Source organism: Castor canadensis, chromosome 13 (genome assembly GCF_047511655.1).
Source record: "Castor canadensis chromosome 13, mCasCan1.hap1v2, whole genome shotgun sequence".
NCBI classification, from domain to species: domain Eukaryota; kingdom Metazoa; phylum Chordata; class Mammalia; order Rodentia; family Castoridae; genus Castor; species Castor canadensis.
In genome coordinates this window covers 5568187-5588237 of record NC_133398.1, presented here as the reverse complement: position 1 = coordinate 5588237, position 20051 = coordinate 5568187, and the positions used below count along the sequence as shown (strand labels likewise).

The window sequence follows — 20051 nt, the reverse complement described above, 5'->3', positions numbered from 1 at the left end:
AGCAGAAGCAGCACAGACCTACTCTGGAGCAAAATTGCTTTATTCTGGGCCTCACATTACACTTACCAACAATCTTGAGGACATGGATTCCCACAGCAAAATTAGCCACATAAGGAAATCAGGAACTATGAGCAAGAGTCAGAATAAGCATCAGATATGGATTTGCAGAGACTATTGGACTACTACTTTCTAAGGAGCCATAGTTGGATCGACAGTTGATTTCTCACAGTGAAGAAAGCCAGAAGACAGTCTGTCTACATGGAATTTCTAAGCCAGTAGAAAATATCTTCACAGAATGGGGTGAAATCAAGACAGTTTTTTTAAGATAAATCCTGAGAGAATTCATGTCTAGCACATCTGAAGCAAATTCTAACAGGATATTTTTCAAGAGAAGGAAAATTTGACCTTTCCAGCATGATGGCTTTCTTAATTTTAGGGTAAAACAAGCCATGAAATAGGAACATTGTAGCCTATATTACTGTCAGAGTATTTGTATTCAGAATATCTAATGAATTCCTACAGATAAAAAAGAAAGCCAAAATGGCTGAAATTAAGAGGGTAAGAGTACTAAGTGTTGAGGAAGCACAGAAGCTGCAAACTCTCGTGTGTTGTAGCACTGTCAGTTCAGATAACCACTTGGGAAACCAAATGTATACAAGTCCTTGCTGACCCATCAGATCTGCTCTGGGTATGTACCCAAGAAAAGTGAGTGACTTTCTTCATCAAAAGAAAGGGATAAAAGTATCATAGCATCGTATTCATAATAGCCAAAAGCAAGAAACAACCAAATCTTACAGATTATAGATTCATAAATTGTGTTTTCTATAATGGAAAACTACACAGCACTGAAATGTGATGTGCTGCTCCTACACAAAATAAAGGGGATGGTTTCCAGACCTAGTGGCAGGTGAGAGAAGCTGGCAACTAGAGAACTTATTGTAGGACTGCATTGACTCACGGGGTCAAGGACAGGCAAACGCGTCCCTGAGGTGATAGTCAGAATAGCACTGACTGTAGGACAATATAAATGAGGCATGAGGGAGCCTTGAAAACACTGAAAATGTTTGATATCTTGAACATTGAACGTGCACACTGTTGTAATCATCAAGATTCATTAAACTGCCACATAGTTTGTGAACTTAATTAAAAAATAGTAAGAAGAAAATAGACAAAAGACAATTCATAAAAGAAGGTGTTGCCAGATGTGGAGGCACATACCTGTAATCCCAGCACTGGAAAAGCAGAGGTAGTAGGATCAAAAGTTCAAGGCTGACCTGGGCTAGATAGGGGAGCAAAACAAAAACTAGTAAGCTTTATGTGGTATATATTTTACCACAATGAAAGGAAAGAAGGGAAAGAGGGAGGAAAGAAGAAAGGGTTGAAAGTAAAAAAGGAAGGCAGGCCTGAAATGCAGAAAGAACTTGTGTGGTCTTGCTTTCTCCATTACCCACGTCTGTTGAATGTAAAGGTGGTAACTTCAGCCCATTTCCCCCTCCCCCCCAGGCTCAGACATTCAAAAGACAGATGCTGTAAACCCTAGGGAGACAGTTTGAAGCTGGCAGGAGGTGAGCTCACTGTCCTGGTGGCAGTTGCAGAACAGCAGCCCCAGTGAACTCTGAAGCTCCAAGTAACAGAGCTCTCATTCCCTGGGAAAGCACAGCTGACCTAGTCACCACTGTTCCTCTAGATGCAAAGCCCAGTATGCAAAAAAAAAAGAAATTTACAAATCAACCGAAAGGTTGGGGTGGGGGAGGGAGGCTGTAAACAGATTGCAAAAATCAACCTACAGATAATCTAGATAGAACCTCAAGAGACAAACACTTTACCTGCTGTGCTCCAGGATTTACAGGGAACTACTGAAAGAGTGACTGAATGTGACATCTTAGCAGAGAAGTGAAATTTTAAAAAGTTGAAATAAAGTATCTGTAGTAAAAAATAATTAGAAAAGCTTAACAGCATGGGTACTACAGGAGAACTGTGAACTTCCTGTGCATTTTTTAGATTTTTCTATCAAGTTTTAAGTTTTTTTATTTTTCTTTTGGCCATAATGGAGTTTGTGAACTCAGGTCTTTGCACTTGTTAGGCAGGTGCTCACTGCTTGAGCCACACCCCTTACCCCCTTTTGCTTTAGTTATTTTTTTAATAGGGTCTCAAATTTATGCCCAGCTGGCCTGCTCTGTGATCCTCCTATTTATGCTTGGGCCACCGTGTACACGCCCAGCTTGAGGGCCTCAAACCATGATCCTCCTGATCTTTGCTCCCAAATAGCTGCGATTATAGGCATGAGCCACCTTGTCCAGCATAAGAACTTTTATTTCAGTTAACATGAATGGAATTCTTTCTCACTCACTTATGAGGATGCAGTAACTATCAGTTTACCTTCATCTCAGTGACGTGTGTTAAGTGTTCACCTGTACTGGCGGTGTGGATTGCCAGATTAGGCTGAGCCACCTGGAAGTGTTGGTTTTGTTGGGGTCAAAAGCCCACCACATATTGGCAGTTTCCAGAGTTTCAGTGTGATGTGTGGAAATCTGCTACTTCTGCCTGCATGCATTAGTTGTCATGGTTTTCTTCCTTGCAAAGTCATTACTTATCAAAGCTTTCACTTTTGAGATTGAACTCCTAGATTTAAAAGCTCTCATACCTAACTGGCTACAGTGACTTGTTATTGTTGTTTTAAAGAAGCTTGAAGGGAAAAAAAGACTATTAAGTATATTTCCTTGCATGGGGTGGGGTGATAACAGATGACCACAGAGAGATAGGCAGGGTCCGTGCCTTGGAGGAAGCTGTTTCGCATTAGTCCTGGCCATGGTGACATTTGGGAGCCCAGACAAGAGTGGAAGGGCGGGAAGCACTTGGAAGTTTCACAAGTAGCCCACTGGACATTTCACTTGTGAAGGTAAAATGATTACTTACAAAGTACTTAGAGAAGAGCTAATAGGAGGTACTTGGTCATTGGTTTATTGTTGGCAGTACTTTCTGAGGAGATAATTGTTTTTCAGGTGCTCTTTTAAAGTAGGTTTATTTCTTAGCTCTTTAGTTCACTTACCATTTTGAGGTAGGCATTTTGTTACCCCATTTTACAGAGGAGGATCTACAGCATCATTTTGCCCTCTTGGAAGGGAGCTCCTGTCAGAGTCCTCTGCACAGCAGCCCATTTCTAAAGGCTGTCTTATTCTGCATTATCAACTGAGATGTCAACCTCACTAATGTGAACAACTCCTCACATCTACTGGTTGTCCTTTTCCGGAGTTCAGTACAGCTCTGAGTCAGCCTGTGCCTTGGGTTAGCAGCACCCTTGGAACATAAGCTTCATCATTTCAACAGTGGCACTAATATGACCTTTTTTCTACAGCCCTGGGAAAGACTTTATGAATTGAAAGTGCACAAATTGAGAGAAATGACTAAAATCCCTTGTCATCAGTTGGTGATTTCAGCCAGACACTAGAGGAATCAGAATAAATGGTGCTGGTGATAGCTTCTAAATGTTCTCAAACTTTTTTATCTGGTAATCTTTTGTGGGATTGGTTTTCCTGCCCCTGGCATTGTGTCAGACAGACACTGCAGGCAATAGGGCAGATAAATGTTGAAAGTTCCCACCAACCATGCATTAACCTGAGAACTGTGGACTTTTAGGAAGTTCAGCTTCTCCTGGGATTGTATGAGCATCCCTTCCAGAGCTAATCAGAGTACTCTTGCTTTTTCCATTTGTACCCTCTGTGAGCAGCTCCTGCCCACAGATGCCTGTCGCTTTATGATGACTTCTCATCCTATCTTTCTTCCTGCCCCTTTTGTTTTTTAGCAGTCATCCACTTCCAGTGGTAGTGTGTTTGGGTCTACAAACACTGGAAGAGGGGGAGGTTTCTTCAGTGGCCTTGGAGGGAAACCCAGCCAGGATGCAGCCAACAAAAACCCATTCAGCTCTGCCAGCGGGGGCTTTGGATCTACAGCCACTCCAAGTAAGTTAGATGTTTTCCTAGCCCATCAGTCCCTAATGACATTGTCATCCTCATGGTGTTGTCAAAGCTTCAGGGATGAACGTTAAGAAGGTGGGATGGCTCTAGAAGGCTCATTCAAAATCCTACCCCCAAGCAGAGTGATCTGGTTTTGCTTTGTTTTTAATGAGGTGTCCTGTATAATCATGAAAAGACATCAGAGCTACAGAGGGAGGACCAATGTACTGAACTGCTCCTGTCTTCTCTCCCAAGACCCAGATCTCTGTTTCTTGGTATTGAGATGCCTTGAAGCAAATGCAAGCAGATAGCAGAAGAGAGCCTCACACAACAAGGGCAGCTTTCATCTGCATAACACTTTCTGCATTTGCTTTGAAATTCAGCTATGGTAGAGTTGAAGCCTTTAGTATTTCTCATCTGTTACATTTGTGCTTTCTTTTCATCTGAAGCTGTATCTGTTAGCACTTCTAGCTAATTTTTCAAATTCTTTGTTGATCTGTCTATTCATGGTCGGAAATGAAGGAAATTTGTTTAAACTTTTAAAAAATACATATTCTGCTGCTGATGGAGGCTAAGATTGGAAGTTGGGCCCCTCTCATCTTCATCATAGCTTCTGTCATTTAATGTGCTACTTACCCAGCATGTCTTACTATTGTGCTGTTGGAAGTCTTGATGAATCGTGAGTTGATGTCCTTCGTCATGGTAAATGTTTCCCTAATATTAGGCCTATTGAGTTAAAAGTGAAACTTTCTGTCCTGATTTTCTATGCTGTACTTATTGATCAAGAACTAGTTATTTTGATGTCACTGTCCATTCCAGTGACATATAAGGAAAGGTTCATGTCTGTTGAGATTTATGTCTCTTAACTCATGAAGTTATGCTGTCAGTAATTTTTGTTCTTCAACTCTTAGTCTGGGAGGAGGAATTTAGAACCATAGAATGAAGGGATGTTAGAAATCAAATCTAATAGTTTTCAAAAACTGTTTTTGCAGATAAACTCTTAAGCAGAACCCTGATAAGGAAAAATAAAAGAGGATTCACACTGAAGAAGGGGTGAAAAATCCAGAGATACACATGAATAGTTTCCCCCACCTATCACCTAGGACTGAAAGGCACCATATAGCATATACAGAAAGCACAGTCCTTTAAAATCAAAGCCAGAAAGTGGCACATCTAGGACTCAGCTAGATTGCATTTAACATGCCAAACATACCATCTGGCACAGAGCAGTCACTTGATAGCATGCTGGTTAGAAATTGGGCTCATCCCAGATACAAGTTATCATCTGTAAGGTATTACTAGCCAATTTTGTGAACAACCTAGGTGTGTCGTATCCCTGTAAAAATGCTCTTCTTCCTGGTCCGTTAATCTTTAATGCCATGGATCTTAACGGTCAGAGTGGCTTTCTCAAAGGTCAGTGGGTGCCAGCATGCACCAGCTCACAAGAGCCAGCTGTGAATATCCCCTCCCAAGATCTCATTGGAGAGCCTAAAATCATCAGGAGTGGAGTGTTCATTCCATGGAAATCTGAAAGGACTGTACACCAGACCTGCTCCTGTCTCCAGACTTGTTAAACAGGCACTGGCACACCATTGTTTCTAATTAATTCAGATTTAAAGCAAGTAGGTATCTGTTCTTTTTTTTTTTTTTTTTTTTGGTTTAAAGATGTGACTTTTCTTTTTTTTTTTTTTTCATTTTTCTTTTATTATTCATATGTGCATACAAGGCTTGGTTCATTTCTCCCCCCTGCCCCCACCCCCTCCCTTACCACCCACTCCACCCTCTCCCGCTCCCCCCCTCAATACCCAGCAGAAACTATTTTGCCCTTATCTCTAATTTTGTTGTAGAGAGAGTATAAGCAATAATAGGAAGGAACAAGGGGTTTTGCTGGTTGAGATAAGGATAGCTATACAGGGCATTGACTCACATTGATTTCCTGTGTGTGGGTGTTACCTTCTAGGTTAATTCTTTTTGATCTAACCTTTTCTCTAGTTCCTGGTCCCCTTTTCCTATTGGCCTCAGTTGCTTTAAGGTATCTGCTTTAGTTTCTCTGCGTTAAGGGCAACAAATGCTAGCTAGTTTTTTAGGTGTCTTACCTATCCTCACCCCTCCCTTGTGTGCTCTCGCTTTTATCATGTGCTCATAGTCCAATCCCCTTGTTGTGTTTGCCCTTGATCTAAGGTGGGTGATGTCAGACACCCACTGATCTTTATCTCCTAGTGTTGACTTTTCTCTCTCTCTCTGTGTGTGTGTGTGTGTGTGTGTGTGTGTGTGGTATTGGGGTTTAAACTTGGGGCCTCATACTTTCTAGGTAGTCATGCTACCACTTGAACCACTCTCCCAGCCCTTTTTTATGTTGAGTATTTTTGAGATAGGGTCTAGCAAACTATTTGCACAGGCTGGTTTTGAACCTCAGTCCTCCTGATCACTGCCTCCTGAGTAGCTAGGATTGCAAGCGTGAACCACCAGTGCTCGGTTCTGATGTTGACTTTTAATTGTAATCCAACAATTTACATTTATGCATAAAGGAAGAAGTTTAAGTGAATTTGAAGAGATAAAGGAAAGACTTTATTTTTAAAAATCAGAATTCAGTGATGAAAGGGACAGATGTCTCTTTAACCCTGGGACCAAGTGCAGGCTAAGGAGAGCAGTGGAGGGGAGGAGGAGGGGAAGTCAGAGGAAAGGACATTGTCCTTGCTGCAATACCTCATGCATTCTGCACAAGCACCAGTGGCAGCTTTTCTCTGTGGTGACTCCACATCATTTAATACTTCTGAGCGCCACTGCTGTCCTGGGCTCTCTGAAGGCGTGCTCCTGGCTCCATCCTGCCCTGCACACAATTTCTTCTTTCCATAACAATGAGCTGTGCTTCCTGCTTGCCTCCTAGCTGTGACAGGAGTCTGCACCCTACTCACCCCTCCCACCCTATAATCTAACTCCTTATGGTCAGGAATCCATCCCAAATCAAGTATTTTTAAACTATTGGGGTTTTTTTTGGAGGAGGGGAGCTAGGGTTGAACTTGGGTCTTCACGTTTGCATAGCAGACACTCTACCACTTGAGCCCCTCCTCCAGTCCTTAAACCAATTTTGTTTTGCCATTGTTCCTCCTTAGAGCCCTGTGGCAGCTTCCTACCGACTGGAGGATAAAGTCCAAGCCAACTTTAGCCTGGGTCCGGGCCCCAGTGAGCAGGCCCAGCACATCTCTCTGACTTTGATCAGCTCCCAGCCCTCTCCTGCTTTAGTCAGTTGTCAGGTGCTGTCCTCATACAAGCGCCCTCACTCTTCCTCATGTCTTGCCTAGCCCCACCTCCCCCTCCCCTCCTCTGAGCCTCCCTTCCTGCAGGAGGAAGGAAGACTGCTTCTCCCATGCCCGTGCTGACTGCTCCCTCTGGAAATCTGCAACCATTGCAGCTCATTGCTCTGCAGAATGAGCAGCAGGAAGGAGCTAACGCAACAGTCTACCGCCACATGCCAGAGCCAGTCACATCTTAAAGTGGTGCCTTAGATGTGGCTGTCCCCATCTTATCAATAAGGATTTGATCCTAAGAAGAAAGGTGTCTGCAGAGGTTACATAAGTACTAAGTGGCATCGCCAGAACTTAGTAGTCAGGGTTTCCCAAGCCCTGCCTCTCCCCTGCCTGACAGTTCTGTGTGGCATGGAACACACTCGCTTGCAGGTGGGTATCTGAGTACAGATTGGGGGATAGTGATAGTTATGCCATAGGCTGCCTGGTCCTGAAGCTGCCCTCTTTAGTCTTGAGAACTTTTGAGAACTGTGGCCATGACCACAAAAGATAATCTGGTACAGTCATTGTGTAGAGTTGGCATGCTCTGTATCCAGAGCTGGAATCTTGTCAGAGACTCTACCAAAGATAGCCCTGGAGTCATTTAAAATTCACCACCTCTGTGCACTGTTGCCCAGAAGGACCTATTGTCTCCTGAGTCTTGTCCTGAGGACACTATTTACCAACATTCTGTGCACATTCTTTCTCTTCAGGGACCTGAAAGACTTATGTGTGTAGGGATGAGGAAGCCATTTGATGATCACCTTTGAGGCCCCTAGGCTCCTTCCACAGCTGTTCTTTAGGAGGATGTCTTTGAAAGGGTCTTGGACAGGATTTATAAGAGCCCTTTCTGAGGGCTCGTTGAGTGCTTTTGTTTTCTTTTGTTTTTTGTTGTTGTTAGTGTATATTAATGATACAAAGAGGTTTCATTGTGGTGTTTTCATATATGCATATAATGTACTTGGACCAAGCTCACCTCTCTGTTACTCTTTCTTATCCCCTCTGCCTCCTGATCTAAACAGTTTTAACAGGTTTCACTGTTCTGTTTTCATACATGTATATAAAGTACTTCAGTCATACTCACCATTCTCACCCTCTCTTTTTGCCTTCCCTTTTTCCACTGGTTCCCACCCCAAAACAGTCACCATTTTACATTCCTGTCATTCTGTCATTCATTTTTTCAGATCTAGATTCCATATATGAGAGAGACGATGAGATTTGTCTTTCTCCATGTGGCTTACTTTGCTTTACATGATGATCTCCAGTGTCATCCATTTTCCTACAAACAACATAATTTCATTCTCTTTATGGCTGAATAATACTCCACTGTGTGTATATAAACCACATTTTCTTTATCCACTTGTGTCTACATTGAGTTCTTGTTAGTTATTTCATACCTGCTGAAAGACATAGAACCTGTTCTCTGTGAACTTTTTGCATCAAATTCAGATATGGTGGAGCACACCTGTACTTGGGAAGTGGAAATAAGAGGATTGTGGTCTGAGGCCAGCCCAGGCAAAAGCTCCAGACCCTATCTCAAAAACAAACTAAAATAAAAAGGGCTGGGGGCATGGCTCAAGTAGTAGAGCACCTGCCTAGCAAGCACAGGGCCCCATGCTCAAAAACCAGTATCTCAAAAAAAAATTAATTTAGGGTGGGTCAGATCCTGCTGCTGGATTATGCTTATGTTTTTGCCAAATAAAGAGGCCAAAGAGGATCTAAGTTGTGCCAGCAGGTAGAAGCCAGCATTGTACCTGCACTTGTTATCCCCAAAAAGTGAGTCCTCAGATGGCCCTGCAAAGACAAACTTTGTTTTCTTACTAGCTAATTTTTTCACAAGTGAGGAATCTTCACAATGAAGTATTGTTCCATCAACCAAGATTTCCTCTTACCATGTTTTTAAGAACTACATTAGGAGAGAACTGAGAAACAACTGGAGTTTAGAGATGGAGAGACACATGTGTCCTGTACCGCCATTTCGGAGTAGCTGGAATGAGGGTCGCATATCTCATCACATGGCAACTGCCATGTCAGTGCTGTCATTTGGTGGGAGGTCTTTGCTAAATGGAAAGCACTTGGTTGTCGATCTGCTCTGTGTGTTAATCTGTTGATCGTGATTGAGGTTTAGGGAAGAGGAGGAGAAAGGGCAAAGAAGTGTCTTTCAGAGTCTGCATGCCATATGTTAGCTGGGTGTTCCGCATTCACCTAATCTTTCTCTCTTTTTTTTTTTTTTTTTTTTTTTTTTGCAGCATTGGGGTTTGAACTCAGTGCTCCGGCTTGCTAGGCAGGCAAGCACTGGAGCCACTCCGCCAGCCCATCTTTTTTTTTTTTTTTGGTGGCACTGGAGATTGAACTCAGAGCCTCATGCATGCGAGGCAAACACTAAACCACTGAGCTATATCCCCATCTAGCCCATCTTTCTTTTCTTTTTTTTCCAGCTTTCTCAGTACTGAGGATTGAACTCAAGGCCTTATTACGCTTGTTAGGCAAGTGCTCTACCACTTGACCATGTTCTGGTCGCTGGTGCCCCACACTCTTCCCAGCCACCTTCCATAATACAAATTATTGTCGCTTTGTTGTGTCAGGGAACTAGGACTTGGGGAACTCCTTGCTCAAGGTAACACAGCTGTTAGGTAATCTAACCCAGGCTGCAAACATCAGTTTTGTTCCACTATAATGTGGGACAAATATCTTCAAGACAAAGCCTCTTCCTTCGTAGCTAATTCCATAAAAATTGTATCTGTGTAAGGTATGCCATGTGATGTCACCATGTATGTTCACATCGTGTCACGTTCCACTCGGTAAACATGTCTCTGAAACACCACTTTTGAATGGTAAAAACACTTAAGACCCTTTCTTACAGCTTTTAAAAAAATAAACTACATATCATTATCTATGTTACCTTACTATGCAATAGAATATCAGAACTTCTTCCTTCTAATTGTATCTTAATACCTGTTAATCAACTCTTCCCCATCCCTCTTCTGCTCTCCTCAGCCTCTAGTAAGCAGCATTCTCCCATCTTCTCTGAGATCTACCTTTGTAGATTGCACAAATGAGTGAGATCAAGCCGTTCCTGTCTTTCTTGGCCGAGCTTATTCCACTTACCATGGCAGTCTCCAGATCCATTCATGTTGTTGCACATGACAGTATGGTATTCCATTGTGTATATCTACCACATGTTCTTTATTCACTCCTCAGTTGATGGACACCTGCATTGTTTTCATTTGTTGGCTTTGTGAGCAGTGCTACAATTAAACTTGGGTGTATAGCCATCTCTCTAATGAGCTGACTTAATTTAACAAAGGATTCTTAAAGAGAGAAAAGGATAAAATCCAAAAACTTCAAAATGGTCTCTGACTTCTCACAGATTTAAGTCTCCCAACATGGTCCCAGTAGAATTTTGTCTCTCATTTCATGTGGTTGCACCAAATTTCTCTGAGAGGAGATCACACCTCTAATCTAGTACTTGAATTTGTTATTTGGAATTTTGTATTGCTAGCACTATAAGGTCAGGAAATTGCAACCCTAGGTTCTTAGCTTAGAAGCCCACATTTCCCTTCCAGTGCCAAATGTGTTTCCCTTGAAGGAATTAAGCCTGACCTTGGGCTCACTCATTAAGGGAAAGTCAGACTGCTCAGAGGGCATTTTGCAGATTCCACTGGGGGTAACAGTCCAGTGGTACTAAATAGTAGGGAGACTCTAATGGAAGAACGCCTGCCTAGCAAGCATGAAACCCTGTGTTCAAGCCCCAGTACTGCCAAAATGAAAGAAAAAAAGGACAGGGTCCTACCATTCCCAGTGTCAGTCCCTTACCAGGCCCTCATGGTCAGCAGTGGTTTTCAGAGCACTGATAATGCTGTGGAGTGCCTGATATTATGTAATTGGTCCCTAACAATTTGAGGTGGCCATGTCCCTGACGTGACTCCACTCACTTCCCAGATTGACTCTTAGGAGTGTCGCAGTGAGATTACTAACAGAGTGGGACGAGAGACTGAGGGACTTGGCAGGTTGGGGTGGGCCCCCTTCCAACAGTTCAACTTTGAAAATGACTGTGAGTGTATTTGGGTGGCCACCTCATTTCCAGACAGCTTCTCCCTGCCTCATTATGGGCGCACACTAATTTTATAAAACTCCCACCCAAACATGGTGAGGAAACCTGAGTTATTACCAGTGCTACTCCCCAAAAAGAAGTTAAAGAAAAAATGTGGTGTGCTGTTTGTATTGGCTCAGTAACTGCATCTGTATGTGTGGCTTTGGCTACTTATATATTGTCTGCCAGTCTTGCTCTTCTTGTAACAAATAAAAGAGCCTCTCACTCATCTTAAGTTTTAGTAGTTTCCTTTTTCTATTCAGTTCTTAGAGCAGATCAGCACATGGCTGAAGGAAGAAGTGATCCCAGTAGATAATCCTCTAAAAGGTCAAGGGCTTCACTGAATCTCTTAGAAAGAGGAAGTGAGACTGGGAGCCTCACTGGCCTTTTGTTCTGCAGAACATCCCTTGTTCCATCAGACCAGAGCTCGGACCACCAGGACTTCCCTCACCGTCCTGCCATTTTCTGCACAACTCAGGCAATAGCAAGCATGCTAGAAGCTGCTGTGCTTGATTGGGATTTGTTCAAACTTTGATTTCCCTACTTTAACAAAACTTGAAACTAGTCTTCATACCAAGAGACTGATGAAAGCTGGCAGCCTGGGGAGTGAGCTACTAGTCCTGAGGCCTCTGGGAGCCTGGGGTGGGGGTTGAGGGTCCTTCAACAGAACCTCTTCAGTGGGGCCTCTTCTGTCCCTTTAGTTTATGTGTGTAGAAGTATGCCAGGAAGTCCTGAGCTCAGGTGCCAAAATGATTACAAACTTACTGTCAGCGTACATGAAAATCTGAGGCAATCTGTTATAACTGAGCTCCCCCAGATCTTAGGCTGCTGTGTAACTCTTGTCTTCTCAGACACTTGGCTGCGGTATCTCACTTCTGTCTTCTGAGAAGTAACTTAAGGACACTTCTCTCCCATGGAAGTCCCTCACATGTTCTTTGTTCCTTCAGATACCTCCAACCTGTTTGGAAACAGTGGGGCCAAGACATTCGGAGGATTTGCCAGCTCATCCTTTGGAGAACAAAAACCTGCTGGCACTTTCAGTTCTGGAGGCGGAAGTGTGGCATCCCAAGGCTTCGGGTTTTCCACTCCCAATAAAACAGGTACCCACACAGGACTTACTGTTCTCTTTAGATGTGTGTTTGTTTATGGAAGATGTCCCTGGGGTGTTCTCTCAAGAGAGTGGGATTGGAGTATGGAAGAATTACTTTGTTCTGTAGTTCATCCTCATGTTCACTGAGCATCTGCTTCATTCCTGACACTGAGATATCCCAAACTGGACAGAATGTATATAATGCAGCTCTTAAGGAAATTACTTCTTAAGAAAGAAAACATTGTAAGTATTTAACAATGCAAAACAACCAAAGTGAGGGGATGAATCAGTGAGTGGTAACTGAAGCATACCCAAGAAGTCTGAGTTGTAGACTTGTATGGTCAGGACAGATACTGTGCTTAATTTCTTATGTCTACATCATTTTACCCTCTTTCCCAAATTTGTTAACTTCCAATTGAAATATAATACATGTGTATGTGTTGTGTATGCATGTCTGAATATCTTATGTGCACACACCATGCTCATAGCTGCACAGCTCAGTTAATTCTCACACTTGAAATACATTAGCACCTTTTTTTTTTTTTTTTTTTTTTTGTGGTGCTGGCATTTGAACTCAGGCCTACACTTTGAGTCACTCCACCAACCCTTTTTTGTGAAGGGTTTTTTTGAGATAGGGTCTCCCAAAATATTTACCCAGGCTGGCTTGGAACTATAATCCTCCTGATCTCTGCCTCCTGAGCAGCTGGGATTATAGGCATGAGCCATTGGCAGCAGCACTATTTTTTTCCCATTGTAACCTTTTTTGCAGTACTGGGGCTTGAACTCAGGGCCCTCACCTAGAGCCACTCCACCAGCCCTTTTTGTGTTAGGTATTTTTGAGATAGAGTGTCAAGAACTATTTGCCCGGGCTGGCTTTGATCCAAAGTCTCCCTCATCTCTGCCTCCTGAGCAGCTAGGATTGCAGGCATGAGCCACCAACAATTGGCTCTAGCATAACCTTTAAGTGTACATCTATACACTATATGTTTTTGCAATCATCAACTACACATTTATAATTAATAATCTTAAAGAACAATATGTATTTAGAGATAAAAACAGTATTTCATTTTTGTTTATCTCTGAGGTCTGCAGGTCTTCACTGTGTCCCTGTTGGTGGGACAGTGAGGGCAGGTGGAGATTGCTGTTTGCTGAGAAAACCCCCAGTGTTTAAGTGGGCAGGAGACTTCACCCTCAGACCTAGGGATGTTTTAAATGGGAGCCTGTCTGAGGACTAACCAGATGCCTAAGTGGCTCTGACCAAGGAGCGGGCCTCCCAAAATTAGAAGATGGACTCTTGCCTTTGAAGTGTTGTTCCCAGATGCACTGTGCACCTGTCCTCGGACCATGGCTTAGTAGCCTGGTCTTAAGTTAGAAGTAGTTAACTCTTTCTAGAATTTAGAAGGGCTAGTAATGGATTTGGAGAAATACACACAATGAATGGTTTTAAATGAGATAGCCACAAAGCTTTTGACACTAGTTAAAAAGGCAAATATGAACCTTTAAAAACTTAGTTTGCTAGCCATCAAGCCTTCTTGCTTTTTTTGGTGGCGGGGGCAGGGAGCAAGTATTGGGGTTTGAATTCAGGTTCTTGCACTTACTAGTCACATGTTCTACCACTTGAACCATGTCTCCACTCCAAGCCTAACTTTTTTAGGAACCTGGCAATGTTTTCTTCCCTTTTCTGTTGTGTGTGGTTCCTTTTCCTGGAGTCATGTGCCACTTAATCTGAGACTCTGACCCTTAATCTTTTTAATCTTAGAAAACATGTATCCTCCACTCTTTTGAAGTATTTTCCCTAGTTGATGAAACCACCTAGACTGAGAACTACCTTTCAAACATAAGCATAAGGAAATGGGGAGAAGGACCTCTGCCCTGTGTTTCAGGAACACTGTGCTCAATCTGCTACAAAACTTGCACGGTTTTTAGAGAGTTGCTGCTCCCAAGAATGGAGTCATAGAGTGGGGCAGAAGACAGAACTGCTTCAGTTAGAAAGCCAGGCTCATGGTGAGTCTTGGGTTCCATCCCAGCACCTAAATACATACATACATACATACATACATAGAAGCAAATAGGAGCTAAATCTTCTTGCCTGGGTGATGTAGATGCCAAAGGCATCAAGATTATCTCTTCTTGCCTTAAGAGGGATTTTAAGGGCTGGTGGAATGACTCAAGTTGTAACACACCTACCTAGCAAATGTGAATCCCTGACTTCAGCCCCCCTACCTCAAAAAAAAAAAAAAAAGAAATGGGGGAGGGTGTTTAGGTTGATATTTTGATGGAGCTTTGAAAATTCCAGAAGTATCTAAACTGCCTTCCTTAAACTGCTAGCAGTTAAGAGGAGAGCACAGAAGGTGGCACAGACTGACCATGGCCTCCCTGCCAGCTCGGCCCTGGGTCTGCACCCTTGCCTCACCACCAGAGGGTTAGACACAGTGATGTTGGGGGTGGGTGGTGATGGTAAGATGACAGGTGTTTTTGGAATCACAACTCCACTAGCTACCACCTGGCTAAAATTAGACAGTGTCCTCAGTGTGGGGAAGGGTCCCCGCCTTGTTGGGAGGATTCAGGGAACTGTTGCAAAGGTCCTAGCACAGAGTGGCCCTGAAGAACTCAGAGGTCTTACCCTTGCTGGTTAATAGTGAACTTTGCTTCTTCTGGACAGGAAAATCAATATGTCATCTAATAAAATTGAACTCCTCCTACTAATAGGAATGAGTTGTCTGACTCTAAAACTAAGACCAGAGTAACTTTTCTTTTCCTGCTTCATTTGGGTATGACCCAGGTTTATTGTTTCAGGCCATTTTCTGTGTGAGAGAGAGTGGGGGAGTTTTTAACCTCCTCCCCCCTGTCCAGTTTACTTTCTATATCATTGTGACTTCTCATTTTTCACTCACCTTCCACAAGAAGTCTAAACAGTATTGAGTACAGGCACTAGATAAAGCCCTGTGTGTCTAAGAAGAAAATGTAACTAGACCTGTGATCAGTCTTAAATAATTCAACTGCAAGGGTTTTTCGGTACCCTTTTTTTTTTTTTTTTTTTTTTTTTTACCCAGACTGTTATATTTGTGATCCACCAATCTCTATTATCATGGCTTGGAATTTCACTCAAGGTTTTAGAATGCAGAATGTTAACCCAAACATGAGCCTTAGTTAAAGTATCTTTTCAGTTGAGCAGCCACCACTGATGGTAAATGAGCATATAATTAAATCACAAAATAACAGTAAATTGGAGAATTCACTAGACAACTTTTCATAACCCAGTATTTGATCTTTCCTGGTTCTGGCAAAAGGTGGTGGTGTGATTACTTTTATAAGAGGGCCAGGGGCTAGGGACATGGCTCAAGTGGTAGAGCACCTGTCTATCAAGTGCAAGGCCCTGAATTCAAACCCCAGTATCACCCAAGGAAAAAAAAAAGATTCATTCCTCTAATAGCAGCTTTGCTTTCTGAAAGAGGAGAGAATAATATCCCTGCCTACTTAGACTGATCATATTCATGGTGGTCACTAGGCCCTATCAGTCCTCTTAGAATGTAGTTCAAGGCCAACATTCTTCTAAGACGTGCTCCATACAGTGTGGAGGGACACCCCTGAGAACACATTCCTGACACCTTTGTCTCCACTCAGCTCTGCAGCATTCTAGAGGTGTAGGAAACCCTCAGAGCAGAAGTAGCTCAGGAAGGGACATCCCCTCTCCTGCCTGGTGGGCTTCATCACCAGTCAGTAGAGGCTGTCTCATGCAGGACCTGACCCTCTCTGGGGGAGTCACCTGTATATCGTGTGGCCCCAGCCAGCTGTGGCCACTGAGCTACAGCAGCCGTTGCCTGAAGTCTTCTAAGCACTTAGGCCACCCTCACAGTTGACTTATCCTTGACTAAGTTCATACTGCAGCCTTCCTCCACAGAAATTCAGTGTGCTTTTTATTGAGTGGTTTCAAACTACAGAAAGAAAGCAGTTTAAAAAATTGTTCTGTACCAAGAAAGAGGGACACTAGTGAGAGATGTATAGCCAGCCACCAGGCTGTAAATAAATAAAAAGCATCTGGCTAGGTGCCAGTGTGTACATCACTCTGCCTCTGCTGGACCCTGTTCATAGGTTCTGGCAGGGAGGGGGCTTTGAGCTTCCAATTTTATAATTTGGGTTCCCTTGACGCTCAGAGCCTGGCCTGTATAGTAATGAATAATAAAACCTGTCAGCTTGTGACCACTGGGCTGAAACTGGACCTTTTGAGGACTGTTTTAGTAGGGAGTCCTAAACAGTGCAGGGCCGGGAGGGGACCTCAGATGTACCATGAGCTCTCTGTGGTTGTCTGCTTTTGTGAGACATCACATGATGAGCTAGTGGCCTCAGGAAGGCGTGTGGGGCTCTCAGACAAACACTCCCCTCCAATGGAGGGAAGGAATTTGATTGGGGGTGTCTTGCTTGTTTTATTACTGTTTTGTTGGTAAGAAGGGTGCTGCCTTTATTGCAGTCTTCTGTATTTGCATTTCTAACATCTGTTTCCCTTTCTCTCTTTTGATTTGCTTTCTCACTGCTCAATGTCATCTTTTCCTGACTCCTCCCTCTTTCTCCCTATTTCTGTTTGTTTGCCTCTGTTTTGCTCAGGTGGCTTCGGTGCTGCTCCAGTGTTTGGCAGCCCTCCTACTTTTGGGGGATCCCCTGGGTTTGGAGGGGTGCCAGCATTCGGTTCAGCCCCAGCTTTTACAAGCCCTCTGGGCTCGACGGGAGGCAAAGTGTTCGGAGAAGGTACTGCAGCAGCCAGCGCAGGAGGATTTGGGTAAGCTCCCTGGGGCGGGGCACAGGGAGGCCCCAAGCTCACACCACCCAGCCCAAGTCGCTGGGGCCAAGAACTCTTGCTCTGTAAAGAACATTCTTGCACTTTCAAACTGTGGACCAAGAGCTAAAGGTCCCTGTCTCGGAATAGGCAAACAAGTCACTGGAGGATTCCTGTTGCTCTCTAGGTTAGGACTCATTGCAAACTAGGCCCTGTCAACATCAGCAACATTGTCAGTATGATGTGTAGAGTGCTGGTCATAAGATCCCCTGTTCTGGAAAGGCTAGAACAAAGATGCCTGCTTTGTATTACAGCCAAGGAAGTCCTGAAGGATTCGTTTTCACTAGATTCTTCCTCTTGGAATTGTTCTACGTGGGGCTCATTGTCCTTCAGCAAACAGCTCCACCCCTAAACCCCCAACATGGGTTTTCAGTCCCACATCCAGGGCCAGCTCACACACTAGGCAACAACTAGACACCCTCTGCATGGGAGGGAGAGACCCTGGCCTCTTGGCTTTCACAGCTGCCCTCCTGCCCTGCACATCACCAAAAAAAGCCAGGAGCTCCAGAATTTCAGTCTGATTGCCAAAACCAAAGGGAAAAAAAAAAGCTTTTGCCACACTCAAATGTTTGTGGTGATGGCTACAAAATGCATCATGTGAAAATGCTGATGACTGCCTCTCACTCACAGTATTGGGCTTGGGACCTGGAGAGCAAAAGATTTGGGGTAAGGGAGGATGATTTTGTTTGGGGGGATTGTAGAGGTACTGGTGGTATCTTTATCTTGAAAGTTAAAGTATGGTTTTTGTTTTGCTTTGTTTTTCTTGGTAGTACTAGACTTTGAATTCAGGGCCTCACACTTGTTAGTAGGCACTCTACCAGTTGAGTAACACCACCAGCCTTTTTTTTTTTTTTTGCTTTAGTTATTTTTTGGTTAGAGTCTTACAGTTTTTGTCCAGGGCCACATTGGACCATAATCTTCCTACATATGCCTCCCTCCTGTGTAGCTGGGATCACAGGCAGCGCCTCCACACTCAGCTCATTTGTTCAAATGGGATCTTACTGACCTTTCACCCAGGCTGTCCTTGAACTGCAGTCCTCCCCATCTTCACCTCCCAAGTAGCTGGGATTACAGGCATGTACCACTGCACCTGGTTTAAACTGTGTTCTATTTAAAAACGCTCCTTTTCACAAAGTTGCTGGACCACTCAAGGAAATAAAGCAAATGGATGGGTCATTTCTTGGATGTCTTGTGTAGAATAATGAATCTTTGACCTTATCTAACTCCTGACTCTTAAGAATTAGAGTTAAGGAGAGCTTTGAGAGGAGAGTTAAGGATTCTTTAACCCAGTACTCCTGCAGGTCTGGTGGAACTCCCATCTGCATTCCCCCACATTGCTGGCAAGAGGTTCTGGTTGACTGCGAGTCCTGAGGTTTCATTTATTTATTTGAAACCAGCTGTTTTCTTTACTAATAGAAAAGTGTCCCATTCCCATATAAATCCTGATTGGCTGGCCAGTTGAATTTTCTAGAACAGGGCTATCTAGTACCAACTCGGGTATTAAATCACTGGAAAAGCCCATTACCTTTGTTCGGATCCCTGGCTGTGTCCTGTTTCTAGCTTTGACAGAAGTAGGAGGAAAGTGGTGCCACTCTGGAAGAGCCCTCTGCACCCTCAGCCTGACTGAAAGGAGCTGGGGCTGTCTCAGACAACCTTTACTTTGGTGTAGGCTTTTACCCCAGGTCCTGTCTCTTCTCCCCAAAAATACTGACTTACATCCATACCTAGTCTCCTCCAGACCCCAGAGTCTCTCCCTATCACAGCCAAATGCCTCTGAAAATGATTTAGAGTATGCCAAGTGAGGCTGCCCAGGGAATTGTCCACAGATGAGGAAGCAGGAGAGAGAGAAGGATGGCTGGTTTTACATTGTTTTGTATAGTACTTATTGATTTCAGGAACAACTGCAAAATTTGAAGTGAAATGATTTGGAAACTGCCTCCCCCCACCCAAAAAAAAAAAAAGAAGAAAACTAGAATAGCAATCTCTGTATGCAAAAGACCTTTACCCCATAATTAAAGGTAAATAGAATCACCAGATGTGGAGGTACTGTCCTAGCCCAGGGGAAGCTGTGACAGGAGGACCACTTGAGCCCAATAGTTTAAGGGACAAAACCCTGCCTCTTTAAAAAATTAATTAATTAATTAAAAATAACGAGTCAAGATCCAGAGAGGAACTAAAAACAAAGAGATGGGAAAGGGAGGATGGTCAATAAATGGGAAATGCTAGCATGAGCGACTAAAACTGAAGGGCTGTTAGAGGTACAGAGAGCAAGAAGCAAGGTCCTGCTTTGTTGCCAGATGACCTGGAGTTTCCAGACAATACACAACAATTCAAACCCTGGCCAAGTTGGATTTCATATTGCGCGCCCTTATTCTCCTTCCCGAGGCTTGAGATAAAGTTTTTCTGAAGGCTGTAGCCATTCTTTCTGAGAGGCTGTTGGTTTAGACCTGTCACCTCAAATTGTGTGTGTGCGTCGTGGACTGAGGCTTGTGGGCAGCAGCAGGACCAAGGCAGCACTAATCATGGTCATTTCTCACTGGAACTCAGGTTTGGGAGCAGCAGCAACACCACGTCCTTTGGCACCCTCGCCAGTCAGAATGCTCCTACTTTTGGATCACTGTCCCAACAGACCTCAGGTTTTGGGACCCAGAGTGGCGGATTCTCTGGGTTTGGATCAGGCACAGGAGGTAGGCAGCTACATTCTTCTCTCAGTCAGCACAGTGGGCTCTCCTGCCTCTTCCTCAGATAAATCATGGCTGCTCCGCAAAGAAATGAGTGTTTTTACCCAACTGTTCATGTG

At 43.7% G+C, this 20051-nt stretch overlaps 1 protein-coding gene across 12 annotated transcripts in view; it reads left to right on the top strand.

Annotated features, from left to right (window-relative positions):
• The window catches only part of Nup214 (nucleoporin 214), a 111913-nt gene that overhangs the window by 71948 nt on the left and 19914 nt on the right, over positions 1 to 20051 (top strand). For 6 of the 12 annotated variants that reach the window (XM_074052970.1, XM_074052972.1, XM_074052973.1 and 3 more), the window contains 4 exons: positions 3803 to 3959; positions 12278 to 12430; positions 17023 to 17194; positions 19799 to 19938. In XM_074052970.1, coding sequence (XP_073909071.1) covers positions 3803 to 3959; positions 12278 to 12430; positions 17023 to 17194; positions 19799 to 19938 — 622 coding nt within the window. Of the gene's footprint in view, positions 1 to 3802; positions 3960 to 12277; positions 12431 to 17022; positions 17195 to 19798; positions 20049 to 20051 lie in introns of all 12 variants that reach the window. The other 6 variants (XR_012440729.1, XM_074052979.1, XM_074052978.1 and 3 more) reach the window with 2 other exon arrangements.